General features: G+C 41.2%; 1 protein-coding gene across 1 annotated transcript in view; it reads left to right on the forward strand.

Moving 5' to 3' along the window:
* The first annotated feature begins 924 nt into the window (after positions 1-924).
* Positions 925-18209, forward strand: part of LOC135078584 (uncharacterized) — a 28334-nt gene continuing 11049 nt past the window's right edge. Inside the window, exons 1-7 of the mRNA XM_063973114.1 lie at positions 925-2142; positions 9517-9693; positions 13012-13190; positions 14798-15879; positions 16086-16211; positions 16695-16986; positions 17768-18165. Of these exons, the coding sequence (XP_063829184.1) occupies positions 1588-2142; positions 9517-9693; positions 13012-13190; positions 14798-15879; positions 16086-16211; positions 16695-16986; positions 17768-18165 (2809 nt within the window). The 5' untranslated portion in view covers positions 925-1587. The remainder of the gene's footprint in view (positions 2143-9516; positions 9694-13011; positions 13191-14797; positions 15880-16085; positions 16212-16694; positions 16987-17767; positions 18166-18209) is intronic.

Raw genomic sequence — 18209 nt, forward strand, 5'->3', positions numbered from 1 at the left:
TTACGTTACATACTTTATGATGTTTAGATGAGGTTCAACCAACTTACCTCATTATTATTTATTAATTAATTTGACGGTATACCGAAAGTAACTTTGCGGCAAGTTGTGTAGGGTGTCAAATTTCATGTAACTTCTTGAACAATATTAGTGTGAACTATCGCCACTTATGCACAACGAAATCTTTTGGGACACCACCTTGTTAGTTAAAAAACTCAAAATACTGCAAATTGACTGAAATTGAGAAACTTTCCAAAATTTTACTTTTTCGTAAAACCGCTGATCGCGCTATTTTCGATTTTTTTTATCAACTGACAACTGTCATATCTGGAAATGACTGTTTTGCCATTAAGCAGAGTGTACACAAGAAATTGCGATTAGTCTCAGCAGAAATTGTGGACTTTATGAAGTTAGATTTTAGAAGCACACTTATTCAACTTTGAAACGTATCGTAACCGTATCAACCCGAGCCGTTCCAATTCATAATATTAAACGACCTAATGCAACAAACGCACACTTATCGAACGAAATCGTAACGATCGTCATCAATCGATTTAATCATCGACTACCCACACAACGCGGTTTGTGAGCTTGGAGGCGAACCGCGAGGCGATTACGTTACGATTCTGATAAGTATGTGCAAAGAATATATTTACTCTGACGAGAAGAACTAGCAATAATAATTTGATAAAAACCCGTGTAATATTTCATAACTTTTAGTGATCTTAGTTATATTTTTCAGTCAAAATTATTTGCCTAAGCCTGCAAAAAATATACTATCACTTTGCTTGTTAACCGACTTTTCAATCATTCAATGCATGTTCAATGCCGATTTACCTTCTCCTTCTCATAATCAAACCATAGACAAAACGGTAATAATTGGAAATGAATTTGTTATTGTTTAATTAAAATGGCAATACTGTTTTGTGACCGACAGGATATCAAATACATTTTTTCAACAAGGCAATGTGATTGATAGCCATTTTGAAGAGCCTTTTGTTGGTGTTTTGTGAATGTTTTCATGTAATTTTTTGCATTATCTAGTAGAAAGAAATTTGTATGAGCACCAGGAAGCCATAGTTTTAGTAAAAGGCCAAATCGTGTTGACTTATCGTGAATGTGTTGTTTGTTTGGGGAAGAAGCATTGTGGAAAAAAAAAAACCGGAAAGAACAGTCATATTTTACTCTTGTTTTAATTTTCTTTGTAAATAATTTTTATAATTTGTCAAGACAAAAAGTGATAAAAGTCAGTGTTTTAGATTATTTCAGTGAAGTGTTACAGATTTATCGTTTATTTACGTCGCGTGTTTTGTTGTACGTAAAATTTAGATCGCCACAAGATGGCCGCCATAGGATGCCCGCTCCGCCAAAACCCGCTCGTGGGGCCCGATGTGTCATCAGCCAGCGAGCGCCTCGCGGATGTGCTGTAAGCCGGCGTCGGCCGCGGAGCCGAGCGTTCCGGTCGCTTTCGGCGAGGTTCCATTCCATACAATGGGATTTCGCTCGAGGCGCCAAAATATGATGGGTGTTGACACAAGTCTGATACCGTACCGTTACTCTGACGGCTGCACAAAATAATCGTTGACAAAAATGAGCGAGCCAGACGACGTCGGCAAAGAAGAGTGGAAGCGATGGATATTGGACGCGATTCACAAAATTCGGGCGCAAAAACAGAGGCCCAGTGTGGAGAGAATATGTCATGCAATTAGGCAGCACCATAACTATCATGAGGACGTTGTTACGGAGCGTTTGGAAAGCGCAGTGCGCGAGGGTGTCGTGTTGAAAGTGTATAATAAAGGGCAGAGCTCGTACAAGGACCCTGGAGGTTTCCAGAGCAAGACATTGCGGGTGTCGGCGGACACGGACCTTTCGCGGGCTGTGGCCAAAGCAGTGCGGGAGTTGTGTGAACGAGAGGGTTCTACGCTGAAATCCATTGAGAGACATTTGCGGCAAGCGTACCAAGTGTCAGTGCCCCCTGAGGTTGACATCAAAAACATTTTAAGGTCGGCAGCGAAGAGAGCAGTGGCTAGGGGTCTGCTTACCCATCAGGCGGGAGCGTATAAGCCCACTGATAAGTCTACTGAGCGAAGTAGTATAAAAAAATCTAAACAACAACAACAAGCACCAGAAGAAGTTGTTGAAGAGGTATGTTAATAAAGTTACACCTTCCATTCACATGTCTTGAACAATGTAATTAGTTTGTTAACAACAACAAATAACAATGCTGACAAGATTAACATTTTGTACAGCTAACCCATTTTCAAACACAAGCCAAATGTGTGTATTGCATTCTCACAATAAAATTCTAAATAAATTCTCAACATTTCAACTTGTCAGAAGTTCATTGTCAAGGTCAATGACCTATTCTACATTGCTCTAGGATTCACATAATTGTTGTTGCCTTCAATTCTTAATTCATTACTATGAGTTTGTTTAACATAGACAGATGCTTATTTTAAGATTATTTGCATATTATTTCACTGCTATTTTAGATGATGCAATGATAATTTTCATATTATTATCTTTTTCAACTGAATATTTTTTCTAGTATTATGATTTAAGTAGGGTGATTGCTACAGTTATTGGCCCTTTAAGAGCGTTGTGTAAGTTAACTTGTGTTAAATGTAACAAAAACTCGACTTTTGTTTACTTTTTATATTTTATTATGAGAAAACAATATTGCTGCTATTTAAGCTAGTACCTATTTGGTGTTATACGATAAGAATTACAATAATAATTTTAAAAATATCAGAGATCACATTAAATTTAGCTATTGGCCCCAAAAACACAGTAATTGGCTCCTAGAAGTACAGTTATTAGCCACCGAAAAAAACCCATAAAAATCACTGAAACTTTCCTTAAGATTAGCTAAGAATTCGTCATCAGTATCACTCTTATCGATTTCTTCATCTATCTCATCATCGTCAGTACATTCAGTAACATTGTAACAATTGTGACAAAGAAGTCTCCTTCTTCTTCAGGAATATGCTGTTGCACAAGATTTATGAAAGACACGGTGACATTCAGAGCATACTAAAAGTCTTTTTTTTTTTTTTTTTTTTTTTTTAAATACAATTTATTTACTTTTCCTTTTTAAAGTCTGTAATACCGAATGTTCTTTTAAGAGAAAACATTTTTTTATTATTTTTCACCTAAAATAAGCTCTATAAATAAATCTTTGGACAATTTCACACAGCGCCAGCTAGCCCCAAAGTAAGCAACTCAATGCTTGTGTTATGGGTGCTAGCTTAACGGATATACTACTTATATACTTTTTTTTTATTAAATACATACATATTATACATATTTACACCCAGACCCGTCACAGAAATTAAAATTCATCATTTCAATTTCTGCCCGGCCGGGAATCGAACCCGGGACCTCTCGGCATAGTAGTCCGTTCTGAACCACTACACCAAACGGCCTATTTTTTATAAGCTTTTTGCAAATATTACAGATTTGATTGGATACAGATACATTATTCTTACTTTATTTTATTTTAGCAGTTTTCTTTCTTCAGCTTTCCGTTTTCTGTCATCTCTTTTTTGTTCTCTTTCAATTTTCCGTTCCCTTTTTTCTTTCTAGAGGAATTCTTTTTCTTTAGCTTTTTCTTCCTGAATCCTCTGATATTCTGGCCTGATATGTGAAACGGTAATCGCGATATATTTCTCTTCCCTTTTCGAGCTGGCTCTGGGGGAATCCGTAGAAAGTCCTTCAGACTTGATTTTTTTTTGCCTGTTGGCGTGATGCAAAAAGTGATGAGATCAGCATAGCTTCCACTTTCTGCTTCTAAAGTTTCTTTACAGTTTTCGTTTTCTATTTCTATTAAATCAAAGTTGTTTCGTTCTATTTCTTTCACCTTAATGTACGTTTTATTGATCATTGTCTTTTTTTCGTCAATTTAGCCGGTAGTGGATGTACTTCTGCTGTAATACTAATAAAAATTGGTAGTCCTTGTTTCAGTTTTTTCCAGGTCGTCAAATTTATTTTTTGTTGTGTTCTATTTTCAGATAACGCTGCTTCATTAACTGTTTTAACGGTTCATCTCGTCGTTCTCGTTCGTCTACAAGTACCTATCTCATCTTCTTGGGTCCCAGTTTTAGGGTCTTTTGTCTCTCTTTCTCTATCTCTAGTTTGAAGTTCTCCTATTTCACTCAATGTTGATTCTTTCTCCCGACTTACAGGTTTAGGTTCATCAGTAACTTCCGCTTCCAATCCATCTTGCTTATAATAAATAGTCCCACAAACGATAGAGAATAAAAAAATTTCATTGTTTTGCATTTCAGGTATTATTTGTTTTATTTTTTTAAACTGATTAAGTGTTTCTGTTCCAACTACTTATACCAACCTTAGTATACTGTGTTACCTACGGCATCTTGTAACAATCTAGGTAAAGTAAATCAATAAAAATAGTTATTGGCCGTGCATAAGTGTCAGTAATTGGCCCCCCGGCTAATTACTGATCCTAATAGGTTAGGACGTTAGTATTTTAATAGCAAATATTTAAGGGTTAAATTAACTTAATCTTGAATAAAAATACAATAAAAGTAAAATTTAATTATTGGCCACCCATGGCCAATAACTGAAATAAATTGAAACGTGGTATAGTTATTGGCCGGTATAATTTTAAAGTTATTTTATTCCAAAACAAAGTAACTTAATCTATCTACATAAGCTACCATTTATCTCTTTACAAAAAAAACAGTAAAATTACTATAACAAGCAAAAACAATTAAATTACGAACAATGTTCATAAATATTTACCTTAAAATTTTGACAAGCATGCGACTACTCGGACGACTCGTTGTCGAAAGAAAGCTTCTGCTGTTTAGAGTGCCATCTGTTCTTACTCTGACATACTACATTGGACAGCGTATTGCTCAGAGAAAGTATTTGTGTCTCTTTTCCACTCTTAATAACGTACATATGCTTGTTTATTTTTATTTTAGCCAAGGTGGCCAATAACTATGTACAGGCCAATTACTATAGCAATCACCCTATGTCTTAGATCCTTACATACAGTAATTTAAGTTTTCTTACAGCTAGAGAAGCTGAAAAAGTTGACTTAGTTCAGTAATAATCATTATCAATCAATGTTATTATAGGGTCATTCCATCGTTTCGGGTGTTACGTTCGTACACACATATTCAACAATTTCATGTATTTTGAAATAGTATTTTAATAATGTTAGTGCCTTAATCTGTCCGTTTTTAGTTGTTTCATCTAAATAATAAAGTTTGTACAGCTTAGAATGTAGGATAACGAAAATATAAGTCGAAAAGTGTGCGTTTCGGGCGTTACGAGATTTTGCCTCTATGTTCTGACTGTTGCTGCATTTACTCGAAATTTAGCGAATTTTCTTAAGGAATCATACCTAAAACTTACAGGACTTCTAAAGTATGAAATTTACAAACCATGTAACATACAATCAATGTTAAATAAAACCTTTTACTATTTTTTTATAAATTTTTTCTTTGTTTCGGGTGTTACAATGGTTTTGTTTCGGGTGTTACGAGTACGAAAATTCAAAGCGTTTTATCGATAAAATCGGTGTTTTATTAGTCTGTAGGTACTACAAAATAAGGAGTACAACAAATAAACACAAATGGAGCGAATTCTGGTTTGAAATTACGAAGCAGCTTTTTTTCAAAAATATACAAAGTTCAAGTTTAATTTTTCCTCAGAATATAGCTTTTTCTATTGTTTTTGGCTTGAAATAGTATTACTTTAATTTTTAATTACAATATTTATTGGAAATGTCAAACATCGACACTTTTTGGCAATACCTTAATTTTAGTGTTAAGTCGACATTTCAAAAAAGTCTTTAAATGAGAAATATGACTCCTTTTCCGATGCCAGCGCTAGTGGGAGGTCAAAGGACCCTCACAGTAATACTTTTTCACTTCTCCAATCAATATACACACAATATCGACATATAAATAAAAATGTAATACCCGAAACGTTTTGGGTGTTACAGTTTTTAATCAAGAAAGAAACATACTAAATTAGTATCATGCTCAGATATTAGTTAGTATTTGAAATCATTACTACCATGACCTTACTTTTACCAAATATTGTTACCCTAATCCATGTGTAAGGTACAATAATAAAACAAATACCTGTTTTTCTGTTTCGGGTGTTACATCGCCGAAGTAACAAGAAAACACACTTAAAACTTGATGATTATCAATTTTTTTGGGACTATGACGCTATCTACCAATACTATGATAAATACCCTCGAATTATATAGTGGCAAAACGTTTCACAGATTGATAGTTTTTTTAAAATCGTATTACCAATAATTAGAGAGAAAATGATCATTCAGACAGTTGACTTAAGTATAGACTTTGAAGACTAATAACTTAAAAATTACTTGTTTCTTTCAGATTTTTTTTGTTGCACATTATAATTTGGAATGTTTACTTTCAAAATTCATCAGATTTAATGCGAATAGCCTCGTAGCGCCCACGGATTTTTTGGATCCTCTTTAACTACGACCCGACCGTCCTTCTTATAGGACTTATAGTTATAGTCCTATCAGCCCAAGATTTTGAGTTGAAATTCGTATGTGTTAGAGTTACCGGTTTGAAGTGAAACTTTCAGGGTATAATTATGATTATATTAGCATGTGTTTTTAAATTCAATTATTTGTCTACCTTTTGTTCTTTACAAAGGCCATCGGGCCACAAATTCTAGATTAAAAGGAAGTATTAAGTGATGTAAAATTAAATAATACAAAAAATTAGTAGTGTAAAGAGTATTAAATTAATAATAATAATAAATATAATAAATATTTTTTAACAATTTCACACATAACGCTATCTAGCCCCATAGTAAGCAATTAATATGCTTGTGTTATGGGTGCTCGCTTAACGGATATACTACATTATATACGTTTTAAATACATACATATTATACTAGTAACACCCAGACCCATCACAGAAATTAAAATTCATCATTTCAATTTCTGCCCGGCTGGGAATCGAACCCGGGACCTCTCGGCATAGTAGTCCCTTTTAGAACTACTACACCAAACGGCCGACAAATAATTAATTAATTAAATTAATTATTAGTGAAAGATAAGTTGCATTTTTATATTAGTAATATTCCATAAACCAATATAAAACAAAGCCACAAACTAAAAATATTATGATATTTTTAGTACTGGGTCATTCCATGACAAATGTTACCGAGGGTGAAAAACTAAATATGTTCTTTTCGCATTAAATCTGATGAATTTTGAAAGTAAACATTCCAAATTATAATGTGCAACAAAAAAAATCTGAAAGAAACAAGTAATTTTTAAGTTATTAGTCTTCAAAGTTTATACTTAAGTCAACTGTCTGAATGATCATTTTCTCTCTAATTATTGGTAATACGATTTAAAAAAAAACTATCAATCTGTGAAACGTTTTGCCACTATATGATTCGAGGGTATTTATCATAGTATTGGTAGATAGCGTCATAGTCCCAAAAAAAATTGATAATCATCAAGTTTTAAGTGTGTTTTCTTGTTACTTCGGCGATGTAACACCCGAAACAGAAAAACAGGTATTTGTTTTATTATTGTACCTTACACATGGATTAGGGTAACAATATTTGGTAAAAGTAAGGTCATGGTAGTAATGATTTCAAATACGAACTAATATCTGAGCATGATACTAATTTAGTATGTTTCTTTCTTGATTAAAAACTGTAACACCCGAAACGTTTCGGGTATTACATTTTTATTTATATGTCGATAATGTGTGTATATTGCTTGAAGAAGTGAAAAAGTATTACTGTGAGGGTCCTTTGACCTCCCACTAGCGCTGGCATCGGAAAAGGAGTCATATTTCTCAATTTAAGACTTTTTTGAAATGTCGACTTAACACTAAAATTAAGGTATTGCCAAAAAGTGTCGATGTTTGACAGTTCCAATAAATATCGTAATTAGAAATTAAAGTAATGCTATTTCAAGCCAAAAACAATAGAAAAAGCTATATTCTGAGGAAAAATTAAACTTGAACTTTGTATATTTTTTAAAAAAAGCTGCTTCGTAATTTCAAACCAGAATTCGCTCTATTTGTGTTTATTTGTTGTACTCCTTATTTTGTAGTACCTAGAGACTAATAAAACACCGATTTTATCGATAAAACGCTTTGAATTTTCGTACTCGTAACACCCGAAACAAAACCATTGTAACACCCGAAACAAAGAAAAAATTTATAAAAAAATAGTAAAACGTTTTGTTTAACATTGATTGTATGTTACATGGTTTGCAAATTTCATACTTTAGAAGTCCTGTAAGTTTTAGGTATGATTCCTTAAGAAAATTCGCTAAATTTCGAGTAAATGCAGCAACAGTCAGAACATAGAGGCAAAATCTCGTAACGCCCGAAACGCACACTTTTCGACTTATATTTTCGTTATCCTACATTCTAAGCTGTACAAACTTTATTATTTAGATGAAACAACTAAAAACGGACAGATTAAGGCACTAACATTATTAAAATACTATTTCAAAATACATGAAATTGTTGAATATGTGTGTACGAACGTAACACCCGAAACGATGGAATGACCCTACTAGCTTCGACCCAACCGCCTTCACAAAGTACATATTATTTCAAACCAAGATTTTGCAGAATTTCTGCCCTAAAAATGCAAAGTAATTATCTCTATTTAAGTAATACCTATTCGTTAGCAACTTTTTGCATAAAAACATACTCGACAACCACGGATTATCATAAAAAAAATGCGATTTACTAACTACGTGTTAGTGAGCCGTCCATACCGCCGGCCATTTTTCAAAAAATCCCATCTGTCAATTGTGACAGCCAATGGTAGCATACCGGAAACTGTTCCCTAATATTTCGTTCAGAAATCGAATTAAATTATTTCTTTAAGCCGCGAAATTTCAAAAATCTAGACAAAGTTTAATAATATGGCCTTCTGAAAGGCGCATGGGCGGTAATTGAAAGTTAGTTGAAAAAAGTTCTGGGCTGTAGTCGCCATGTTTATTTTGGGTTATCAAAAGGCGCGTGGGCGCTACGAGGATAGAACATATTTAGTTTTTCACCCTCGGTAACATTTGTCATGGAATGACCCTATAGTAAATTTTTGTTATTCCCAATGGTGTCATAGAAATAAATGCCTTTAGTATAAAAACAGATGGTTGCTGGTTTTTTAGAACTTAAACTTTGTTGAATACCTATTTATAATCAAAATTATTTACCTGTAGAGACATGATTATTGTTTGGTCTTGTCATCATTGCATGCATTGTTTTTATAAAGATGTGTTCAAGTTGGTAAATCTATTTCAATAGATAAATAAATAAGATATAGAAATCCCTTTATCTAATAAAACTGCATACTTAATTGTATCATATAAAATAATAAAATAAATATCTACAGCACACATTTTATATCAAAATTAAAAATGTTTTAATCATTTAAATCTACTAAATGTTTTGAATGAAACTGCTGGGGCTGCCGAAAGTTCGTACCATACTTAGAAGCTGTTCAAAATTGTTTCAGCCAAAGGAAAGTCCACCAGTCCAAGTTGGTGTGCCGGTTTGTTCCGAGTGCCTGGGGACGGACCTGAGGAATGGGCTAGGGGCGGTGGAAGCCTTGATCTGCTGCCAACAGTGCAAGTCTTATGCCCACCCCACCTGCCTCAACCTTTTGGAGCACGTGAACCAGACTACTATCAAGGTAATTTTGAAGTTAACATGCTTTTAAAAGTCTGAAAGAAGTCAAAAAGTGACTATATTGATAAAGCAATTTATTATAATTTATGAAACTTAAAAAAAAATTATTTGTGCTCTGATTACTGGCATACAAAGACTTTTTTGTAAACATAAAAGAGCTTACAGTTAAAAAAAGCACTTTCCTTAATGACCATCTCATTTTTGGACAAATAGAATAGTTAAACAAACTATATTATATTGATTGTGGTTGACTGGCAGATAATGCCACCTGGCATTAAGTCCGCCACTGTACAGCAGTTGTATGTGCAAAAGTGTAAATAAATAAATAAAATAAATAAATTAATAAAAATAGACCACGTCATGGTGGTTGGTTACGCTAGGTAGGTGTATAATTTGCATGCATATAATTATGTTGGATTAAACCTTCACAATTCCCTGAAAAGCCATTATACTGCAATTATGTAATGATGGCTCGGTTGGAACTGCATTGCATTATTAATGTGATTTGTGGACTGATAGGCATAAATGTCTGTTTCAAAGGCAATGTTTCTTTATTGTCTAGCTACTTTGAAGAAGGTATTGTATGGTACAATAGTATTTTTAGAAAATTGTTTTATAAAATGACATAGTTTTATTTTCTTTGTGCAGTTCTTTTAACTACTGTTTTTTTTTTCTTGGATCAGTCAGGGACTACATATTTCAAAGAAAATATGTAATGGCAATGCCAGATCTTGTATGGAAAGTGGCGTCTTTTTTTTTCGCGCGGCCATCGATCAAACTTTGTTTTTTGATTACAAAATAGTGTAATAAACCAAACTTACTATGGCATGTATACCTCTAAACTCAGTCTGAACTGAGTTACGAGCATTAGAAGTTTGATGATTTTCATACTAGATTTGCTTTTTGTGCGCAAGTTTTGTAAGAAATTGCAACAAAATATTGCGCTATTTTTTTATTGCGCTGATTCTGCTCCATACTGATGTCTGGAGCCTTTAATGGATGGTATTGTTTGTTTACACATACAATCTCACTAGTTTAGTTGCAATTTATTACAAAACTTTGCGCGCAAAAAGCAAATCTAGTATGAAAATCATCAAACTTCTAATGCTCGTAACTCAGTTCAGACTGAGTTTAGAGGTATACATACATGTCATAGTAAGTTTGATTTATTACACTATTTTGTAATCAAAAAACAAAGTGGGGTCGATGGCCGCGCGAAAAAAAAAAGACGCCAATTTCCGGCATTGTCTTTTTCATTCAGAATCTCTACTTGGAAGTAATAACATTATTTGTTGCCTTCTCTTAAGATCTAAAAATGATGAAAAGTTATAATAAAATTAACTGACAATACAATACAAGCTGACCCTCAAAAGACGCTTGATTAGTCTGAGATGCGCTTGTCTGCTTCATACGACAGGAGGCTTTGCAGACCTCACCGCATTGGTTCTTGGTTGACGTGCAGTTGGTAAAGATAACAGCATATTTTGCTGCAAAATAGCGTCTACAACAATCTTAGCGCGCCTGGCTGGAATGCGACTCTCTCTCGCACTTACCCACACACCTCCCCGCGTTCTCCCTGTCCGTACCAGAACGTCCATGTGACGTCACGGCCGCTGGGTGCGCAGTCAACTCGACCGGGTTGTACTATAGGCCACTGTTCTAGTTACCCATTTTCGGTCTCCCGACCCATGTCGACTCGTTCTATCGCACCATTTGATGAGTGAGAAAAAAAACTGAAATGGGTAGCTGGAACTGTGGCCGATAGCACATCTATTAGGCCTCAGCCTCGAACTTAGCGGGCAGCGGGGCGGCGGCGGCGGCGGCGCGGGAGCGGCAGGATCTTATGCGTAAAATCAAATAGACCGGTTCTCGAAAACAGCGGCGCGGGAGCGGCGCCGGAGCGGGCAACGAGCGGGCAGCGGCGAGGGAGCGGGCAACGAGCGGGCAGCGCACTCCTTCTTTTGCCCACAATAAATCGAGCGTTAGGAATAAATTTGAATCGAAATAAAATTGTCGCCGTTGTTCAGACATTTCGTTTGCGAATAAAAACAAATATCTCGACAACACAACCCCAAACACAACACTTCGCCGCTAAAGCGCCGCGCGAGCTGCCCGCTTGTTTCGAGAACGGGTCTGCGTTGCCCGCCCCGCTCCAGCGCCGCCGCCGCTCCCGCCCCGCTGCCCGCTAAGTTCGAGGCTGAGGCCTTAGAAGGCCATAAGCCTAGGCAGACCACCGACCTTTAGTTGACCGAATGACCGATGATGGGTCGGGCTGTTAAACAGTATGGAGATGTATGAAAGTGCGCACATTACACCGATTGATTCTTCATGCAATTTAAAATCGGGTCCCAACTATCGGCTGACTAAGCAACAGCGCACACTGGGTGAAAAAGCCACAAAACGTGCGCCAGTGTTATTTGTATTAACGACATGTGGCGGAGTCCTGACGACAGCTATATGAAATGACACTCGCGCGCGTTTTGTGGCTTTTTTAGCTAATAATATAATGTCGCTAAGGCCTCAGCCTCGAATTTAGCGGGCAGCGGGGCGGCGGCGGTAGCGGCGCGGGAGCGGCAGGATCTTATGCGTAAAATCAAATAGACCGGTTCTCGAAAACAGCGGCGCGGGAGCGGGCAATGAGCGGGCAGCGCACTCCTTCTTTTGCCCACAATAAATCGAGCGTTAGGAATAAATTTGAATCGAAATAAAATTGTCGCCGTTGTTCAGACATTTCGTTTGCGAATAAAAACAAATATCTCGACAACACAACCCCGAACACAACACTTCGCCGCTAAAGCGCCGCGCGAGCTGCCCGCTTGTTTCGAGAACGGGTCTGCGTTGCCCGCCCCGCTCCCTCGCCGCCGCCGCTCCCGCTCCGCTGCTCCGCTTTCGATTCAAATTTATTCCTTACGCTCGATGTATTGTGGGCAAAAGAAGGAGTGCGCTGCCCGCTCGTTGCCCGCTCCCTCGCCGCTGCCCGCTCGTTGCCCGCTCCGGCGCCGCTCCCGCGCCGCTGTTTTCGAGAACCGGTCTATTTGATTTTACGCATAAGATCCTGCCGCTCCCGCGCCGCCGCCGCCGCCGCCCCGCTGTCCGCTAAACTCGAGGCTGAGGCCTTACTGAGACCTCCTATGGACAACTTGAGAGAACCTGAAGAATCACGATGCACTGTTTTGCTTCACTCGCCCACACTCATTACACATTAATATTCGCCTAAACACGAATTTGAGGAAATAAAACAAAACCGCTAACATGACGCTTCAGATTCCCGCCAAGAAGTCCTCCACCGTCTGTTCTGAGCCTTACACTTACATCCCCTCAGTCGCTGCGCTGGTCGTGCGGCGCGTGCTCGTGGTGCTCGGCCTGCGGCGCGGCGGGCGGCTGGTGCGCGCGCTGCCGGGCCTGCGCGCGGACCGCGCACCCCGCCTGCGCGCCGCCGCCCTGGCGCTGCGCCGCCTGCGCGCTGCCCGCCAACACAGCGCCCGTAGCGCACCATAAAAAGTGAGTGCTTGATTGACTAAAGCCTGGTCCGTGAGCACGTAGAATCCCGTCCAATGAAAGAAAGAAAGAAAGAAAAAATGTTTATTCAGTATCATCGACAATACACTTACAATACTTATTATTATTTAATGAGAAGGTAATTACAATGATACTGAAAAGGTATCCACTCAGCATGGTGTCGTAGCATCTCAGTAGATAATGCCACGACGCTGGTCTTCCGTGGACACCCAAACAGGGAGAGCACTACTGAACACAACAATTGCTTATGAATCATGAATGCATTTATATTAAGAATACATAATAATATAAATGCCTCATAAATACGTTACATATTGTACACCTTACATTTAACTCTTTACATAATTATAAGAAAGTTAGCACACAGTTACCATAACAACCATAGCAATACATGTTACTGATGAAATGTGGAACTTGAAGTGAGTGTATTTTAATTTACATTAATTTCAGTTTGCTGTCCTATAATGAGTCTTTTTGCAAATTTAAAAGGAAACCTTTGTATTTATATTTAAAAGAAAACAATGACCCCAAGCTACCGCGCATAATGAGGGTTTTCGCGAATGAAAAATCCGCCAGATGGCAATACGTAGACGCGAGGTCCAAATGCTGCATGATTGGTTATTTTTGACATGACATTGACAGATATGTCAAAATCCACCAATCACGCAGCAGTCATACCCCACATCCACGTCCCGCCATCTAGCGGATCTTTCATTCGCGAAAACCCTCATTATATTGCTGTCGCGACAGTGCGACGCGCGCCCGCAGTGAGTGTGCGAGCGCGACAGCAACATAATTACGTGCGAGCGACAAGGATGGGCAGCTTGGGGTCATTGGACGGGATTCTACGTGCTCACGGACCAGGATTTAGCTTGTATTGTTTTGTGGGTAGTTTCAGTGTGGATGGCGAAGGATGGAGGCGATGTTTGAATGGTAGCAGAGTAAATACAAATGAGTAGAGTAGTAAAGTAGCGCCGAATTTAGTCAGTGTGTGCGTGCGCGCCGCATACGTATATTGATGCACTCACATACAAACCGCGCTCGGTACGTTTCTATGAAGATGACCTACTCATTTGTATTTACTCTGGTTGTAGTTACATCGGTTTTATACACTCGTGCTTTGTCGCTCGGCCACAACTTTTGGCTGCGGTTACCCAATACATTGCATATTTTACATTTATTTCACACGCATCAAGTTTCCGCTGATATCGAAAGTTGTGACCGAGCGGCTACTCATCTCTCATCTAGAGGCAGTACGATTTTAATCTCACAACATTAGTGTACATCAGTCTTTTCCAAAGTGGGCGATAACGCCCCCTTGTGGGCGCTGCAGGCTTAAAGGGGGGCAGTAAGAGACCCAGAAAAAAAATCGGGACGTTGTGTAGGGGCTTGGGAGGCGTCGTACTAGGAGGACTCTTAGACACCGACTGAGCTCGACTCGTGACTACAAAAATGGGGGGCGCTAAAAATAATAATCTCAAAGTGGGCAGTAGACTAAATAAGTTTGGGAACCACTGGTGTACATAGTCCCATTGTTTACCCGTCGATTGTTGTGCCACTGGCGCTCTCACGCTGCGTTGTCCGGGCAGGTCCGGCATGGGCGGCACGCCGCGGGGCCGCAAGCCGCGCACGCCGCGCCGCGCCGCGTCCGACGACGAGCCCTCCGACGGTAATGCCCCGCCGGGGCCGGCGCGCGCGCCCGAACAGAGAATGTCCAAGGAGAAACAAAAGTTCTTTAGGTTCTCCGCGTTCAACCTCGTCGAGCGCCGCCGCCGCGACTCCTCCAGCGAGTGGGAGCGCTGGGGCGGCGTGCGCGTCACGCGCGTGCAGCGCCTCGAGCTGCGCCTGCACGAGCGCTCGCGTTCCCCCTCCCCGTCCCCGTCCCCCTCCCCCTCCCCGTCCCCATCCCCCTCCCCGTCCCCTTCCCCCTCCCCCTCCCCGTCCGCCACGTCGTCCGCCAGCACGTCACCGCCCGCGCTGCCCGCGCCCGACCGCTACTGCACCGTGTTCGAGCGCCTCGCCGCCGACACCGCGCCCGACGGCGCCTGGGGCTTCGCCGCGGAGGCGCGCAAGCAGCGCCCTGAGCCGCCGAAGCCCGCCGCGCCCGGCCGGCGCCGGCGCAGCCGCTGCGGCGACCGCCTGCTCACGACGCTGTTCGACGGCCTCTCGGAGTTCTACTCGGTGCGCACGGCGTCGCGCTCGCAGTCCCGCGCGCGCGCCCCGCCGCGCGAGACCCGCGAGGAGTCCGAGGAGCGCCAGGTGCTCAAGGAGACGCGGAGCACGTTCCGGCGGTACCAGGCGTCGCTCCGCCGCAGCCGCGGGCGAAGCCGGGAGCGCAGCAGAGAGCGAAGCAGAGAGCGGACTCGAGAGCGGAGCCGAGAGCGGAGCCGGTCGCGGCCGCCGGAGCGCGCGCGGTCCCGCAGCCGGCCGCGGCCGGCGAGGCCCGCGGCGCCAGTGAGACACATTGAGAGTTGCGAACCCGCCGAGACTGAGGAGGCCACGGAGACCGTAGAGACTTTGGAGCGCGGCGCTCATAGGGACCCCTGCGTGGGCCCGCGGCTGTCGGCGTCGGCGCTGGTGCGGCGGCTGGCGGCCTGCAAGCGGGCCGGGGCGGGCGAGGACGCCAAACTGTGGCGCGGGCTGCTGGCGAGGCCGGCCACCAATCAGACGGGTAAGATCGGTTCGTGAGCGCGGTGAAAGTGTCTGGTGGATCTGACCGTCCCGCAAGCTCTGATTGATGGCCGGCGCTCCGCTGTCTCCCCTTTCGTTTCTCCTCCGAAACTCTGTTCGGGCGGTGAGTGAGCCTCGCTGGTTTGTTCAGCTTACTACGGACGCCGAGCGCCGATGACAAAACATTTGTTAATCGGGTTTCGGCAGTATCCACACATGCACTTTCGCTCGCGCTTCTCGTGTTGAGGCGTGAATGTTCATCGTCGGACTCTTCGACGGCCGGCGAGCTCGGTGCCGAAGTGGCCGTCCGTCGAAAAGTCCTCACGTACTCAGGTATTTTCGAAAGTCGTAGTTGTGGAGTGAACGAATTAATACAATTTCAAATGTGTCACAAGGACCTAAATACCTGGGTACGTCTACCATCATTTTATGTTCGCTTTGCGTTAGACATTCTTTGTGTATTAACAAAAAGCATTAACATTAACATCTTGTAACAGAACAAAACCGGCAGGCACTCTATCATCCTTTTTATTTTGAACTATCTTCTAACATTTTATTGGTGTATGAAATATTTCTATTATGATTCTTTTCAGGATGAGATCATATTGTTTGAATTTCTGTCGACATTACCTCAGTTCCTTAAACCCTTTTCATATTTTACGCTATGTCTATCTAGTTTTGACAGTCAACAACATGGTCTCATTCATTAAATTCTGTCCAAAACTCCCCGTAAACCGTACTTCATAAGTTTACTTGCTCGCGCTACGCCATCGTAAACGCGAGGCGGACCGTGAAGCGAGATGGCGCCCCTTACAGAGAGCAAGCGGCTGCCGGCCGGCGTCACGGAAGCCGACGCGGAACTCTTCAACCAGGCCAAGGCGGCTGCAAGTACGGCCCCCGAGGTGGACCTACCGCCCGCCCGGCCCCCCGGGACCCCCGCCCGGCCCCCCGGGACCCCCGCCCGGCCCCCCGGGACCCCCGGCCCGGGGACCCCCGCCGCCACGCCGGCCCCCCTCCAGGCGGCCCCCCGCTGCCCGTCCGCGATCGAGTTCGGCCAGTGGGAGATTGAGACCTGGTACTCTAGCCCCTTCCCGCAGGAGTATGCCAGGTAAGGCCGCTGGTTATTACGGTCAGAAATAATCTTACCGTAAAAAGACAATGCCGGAAATTGGAGTCTTTTTTTTTTCGCGCGGCCATCGACCAAAATTTTTTTTTTTTGATTACAAAATAGTGTAATAAACCAAACTTACTATGACATGTATACCTCTAAACTCAATCTGAACTGAGTTACGAGCATTAGAAGTTTGATGATTTTCATACTAGATTTGCTTTTTGCGCGCAAAGTTTTGTAAGAAATTGCAACAAAATAGTGAGATTGTATGTGTAAACAAACAATACCATCCATTAAAGGCTCCAGACATCAGTATGGAGCAGAATCAGCGCAATAAAAAAAATAGCGCAATATTTTGTTGCAATTGCAACAAAATATTATAAGAAATTTCTTACAAAACTTGCGCACAAAAAGCAAATCTAGTATGAAAATCATCAAACTTCTAATGCTCGTAACTCAGTTCAGACTGAGTTTAGAGGTATACATGCCATAGTAAGTTTGGTTTATTACACTATTTTGTAATCAAAAAACAAAGTTTGGTCGATGGCCGCGCGAAAAAAAAAGACGCCACTTTCCATACAAAATCTGGCATTGCCATTTATTGTCGTTTTCTCGTCTGACACTAACTCAGGGTTAACATCATCTATGATTATCTAGGAAAGGAAAGAGACATCATACATGATTCTAAGAATATCACATGCTTTGGTCATTTCATGATAAGGTCGAAATCTATTACGTATCTGGTTAGTTGCTCAATACTCCTTTTTTTCTTTTACAGGTTACCAAAATTGTTCCTGTGCGAGTTCTGTCTAAAGTACGCAAAGAGTCGAGCAGTTTTAATGCGGCATTTGGACAAGTGTCTCTGGCGGCATCCACCGGCCACTGAAATCTACCGCTGTGGGGACATCTCGGTTTTCGAAGTAGACGGCAACGCCAACAAAATCTACTGCCAGAACCTCTGTCTCCTCGCCAAGCTGTTCCTCGACCACAAAACGCTCTACTACGACGTCGAACCTTTCCTATTCTACGTCCTGACAAAGAACGACAGCAAAGGATGCCACCTGGTTGGATACTTTTCGAAAGAGAAACACTGCCAGCAGAAGTATAACGTGTCCTGCATCATGACGATGCCGCAGTACCAGAGACAGGGCTACGGGAGGTTTCTCATCCATTTTAGTGAGTGGTGGTGTCTTTATTTCCATTTGATAAATTGATACGCT

The sequence above is a fragment of the Ostrinia nubilalis genome, chromosome 15 (genome assembly GCF_963855985.1).
Source record: "Ostrinia nubilalis chromosome 15, ilOstNubi1.1, whole genome shotgun sequence".
Classification (NCBI taxonomy): domain Eukaryota; kingdom Metazoa; phylum Arthropoda; class Insecta; order Lepidoptera; family Crambidae; genus Ostrinia; species Ostrinia nubilalis.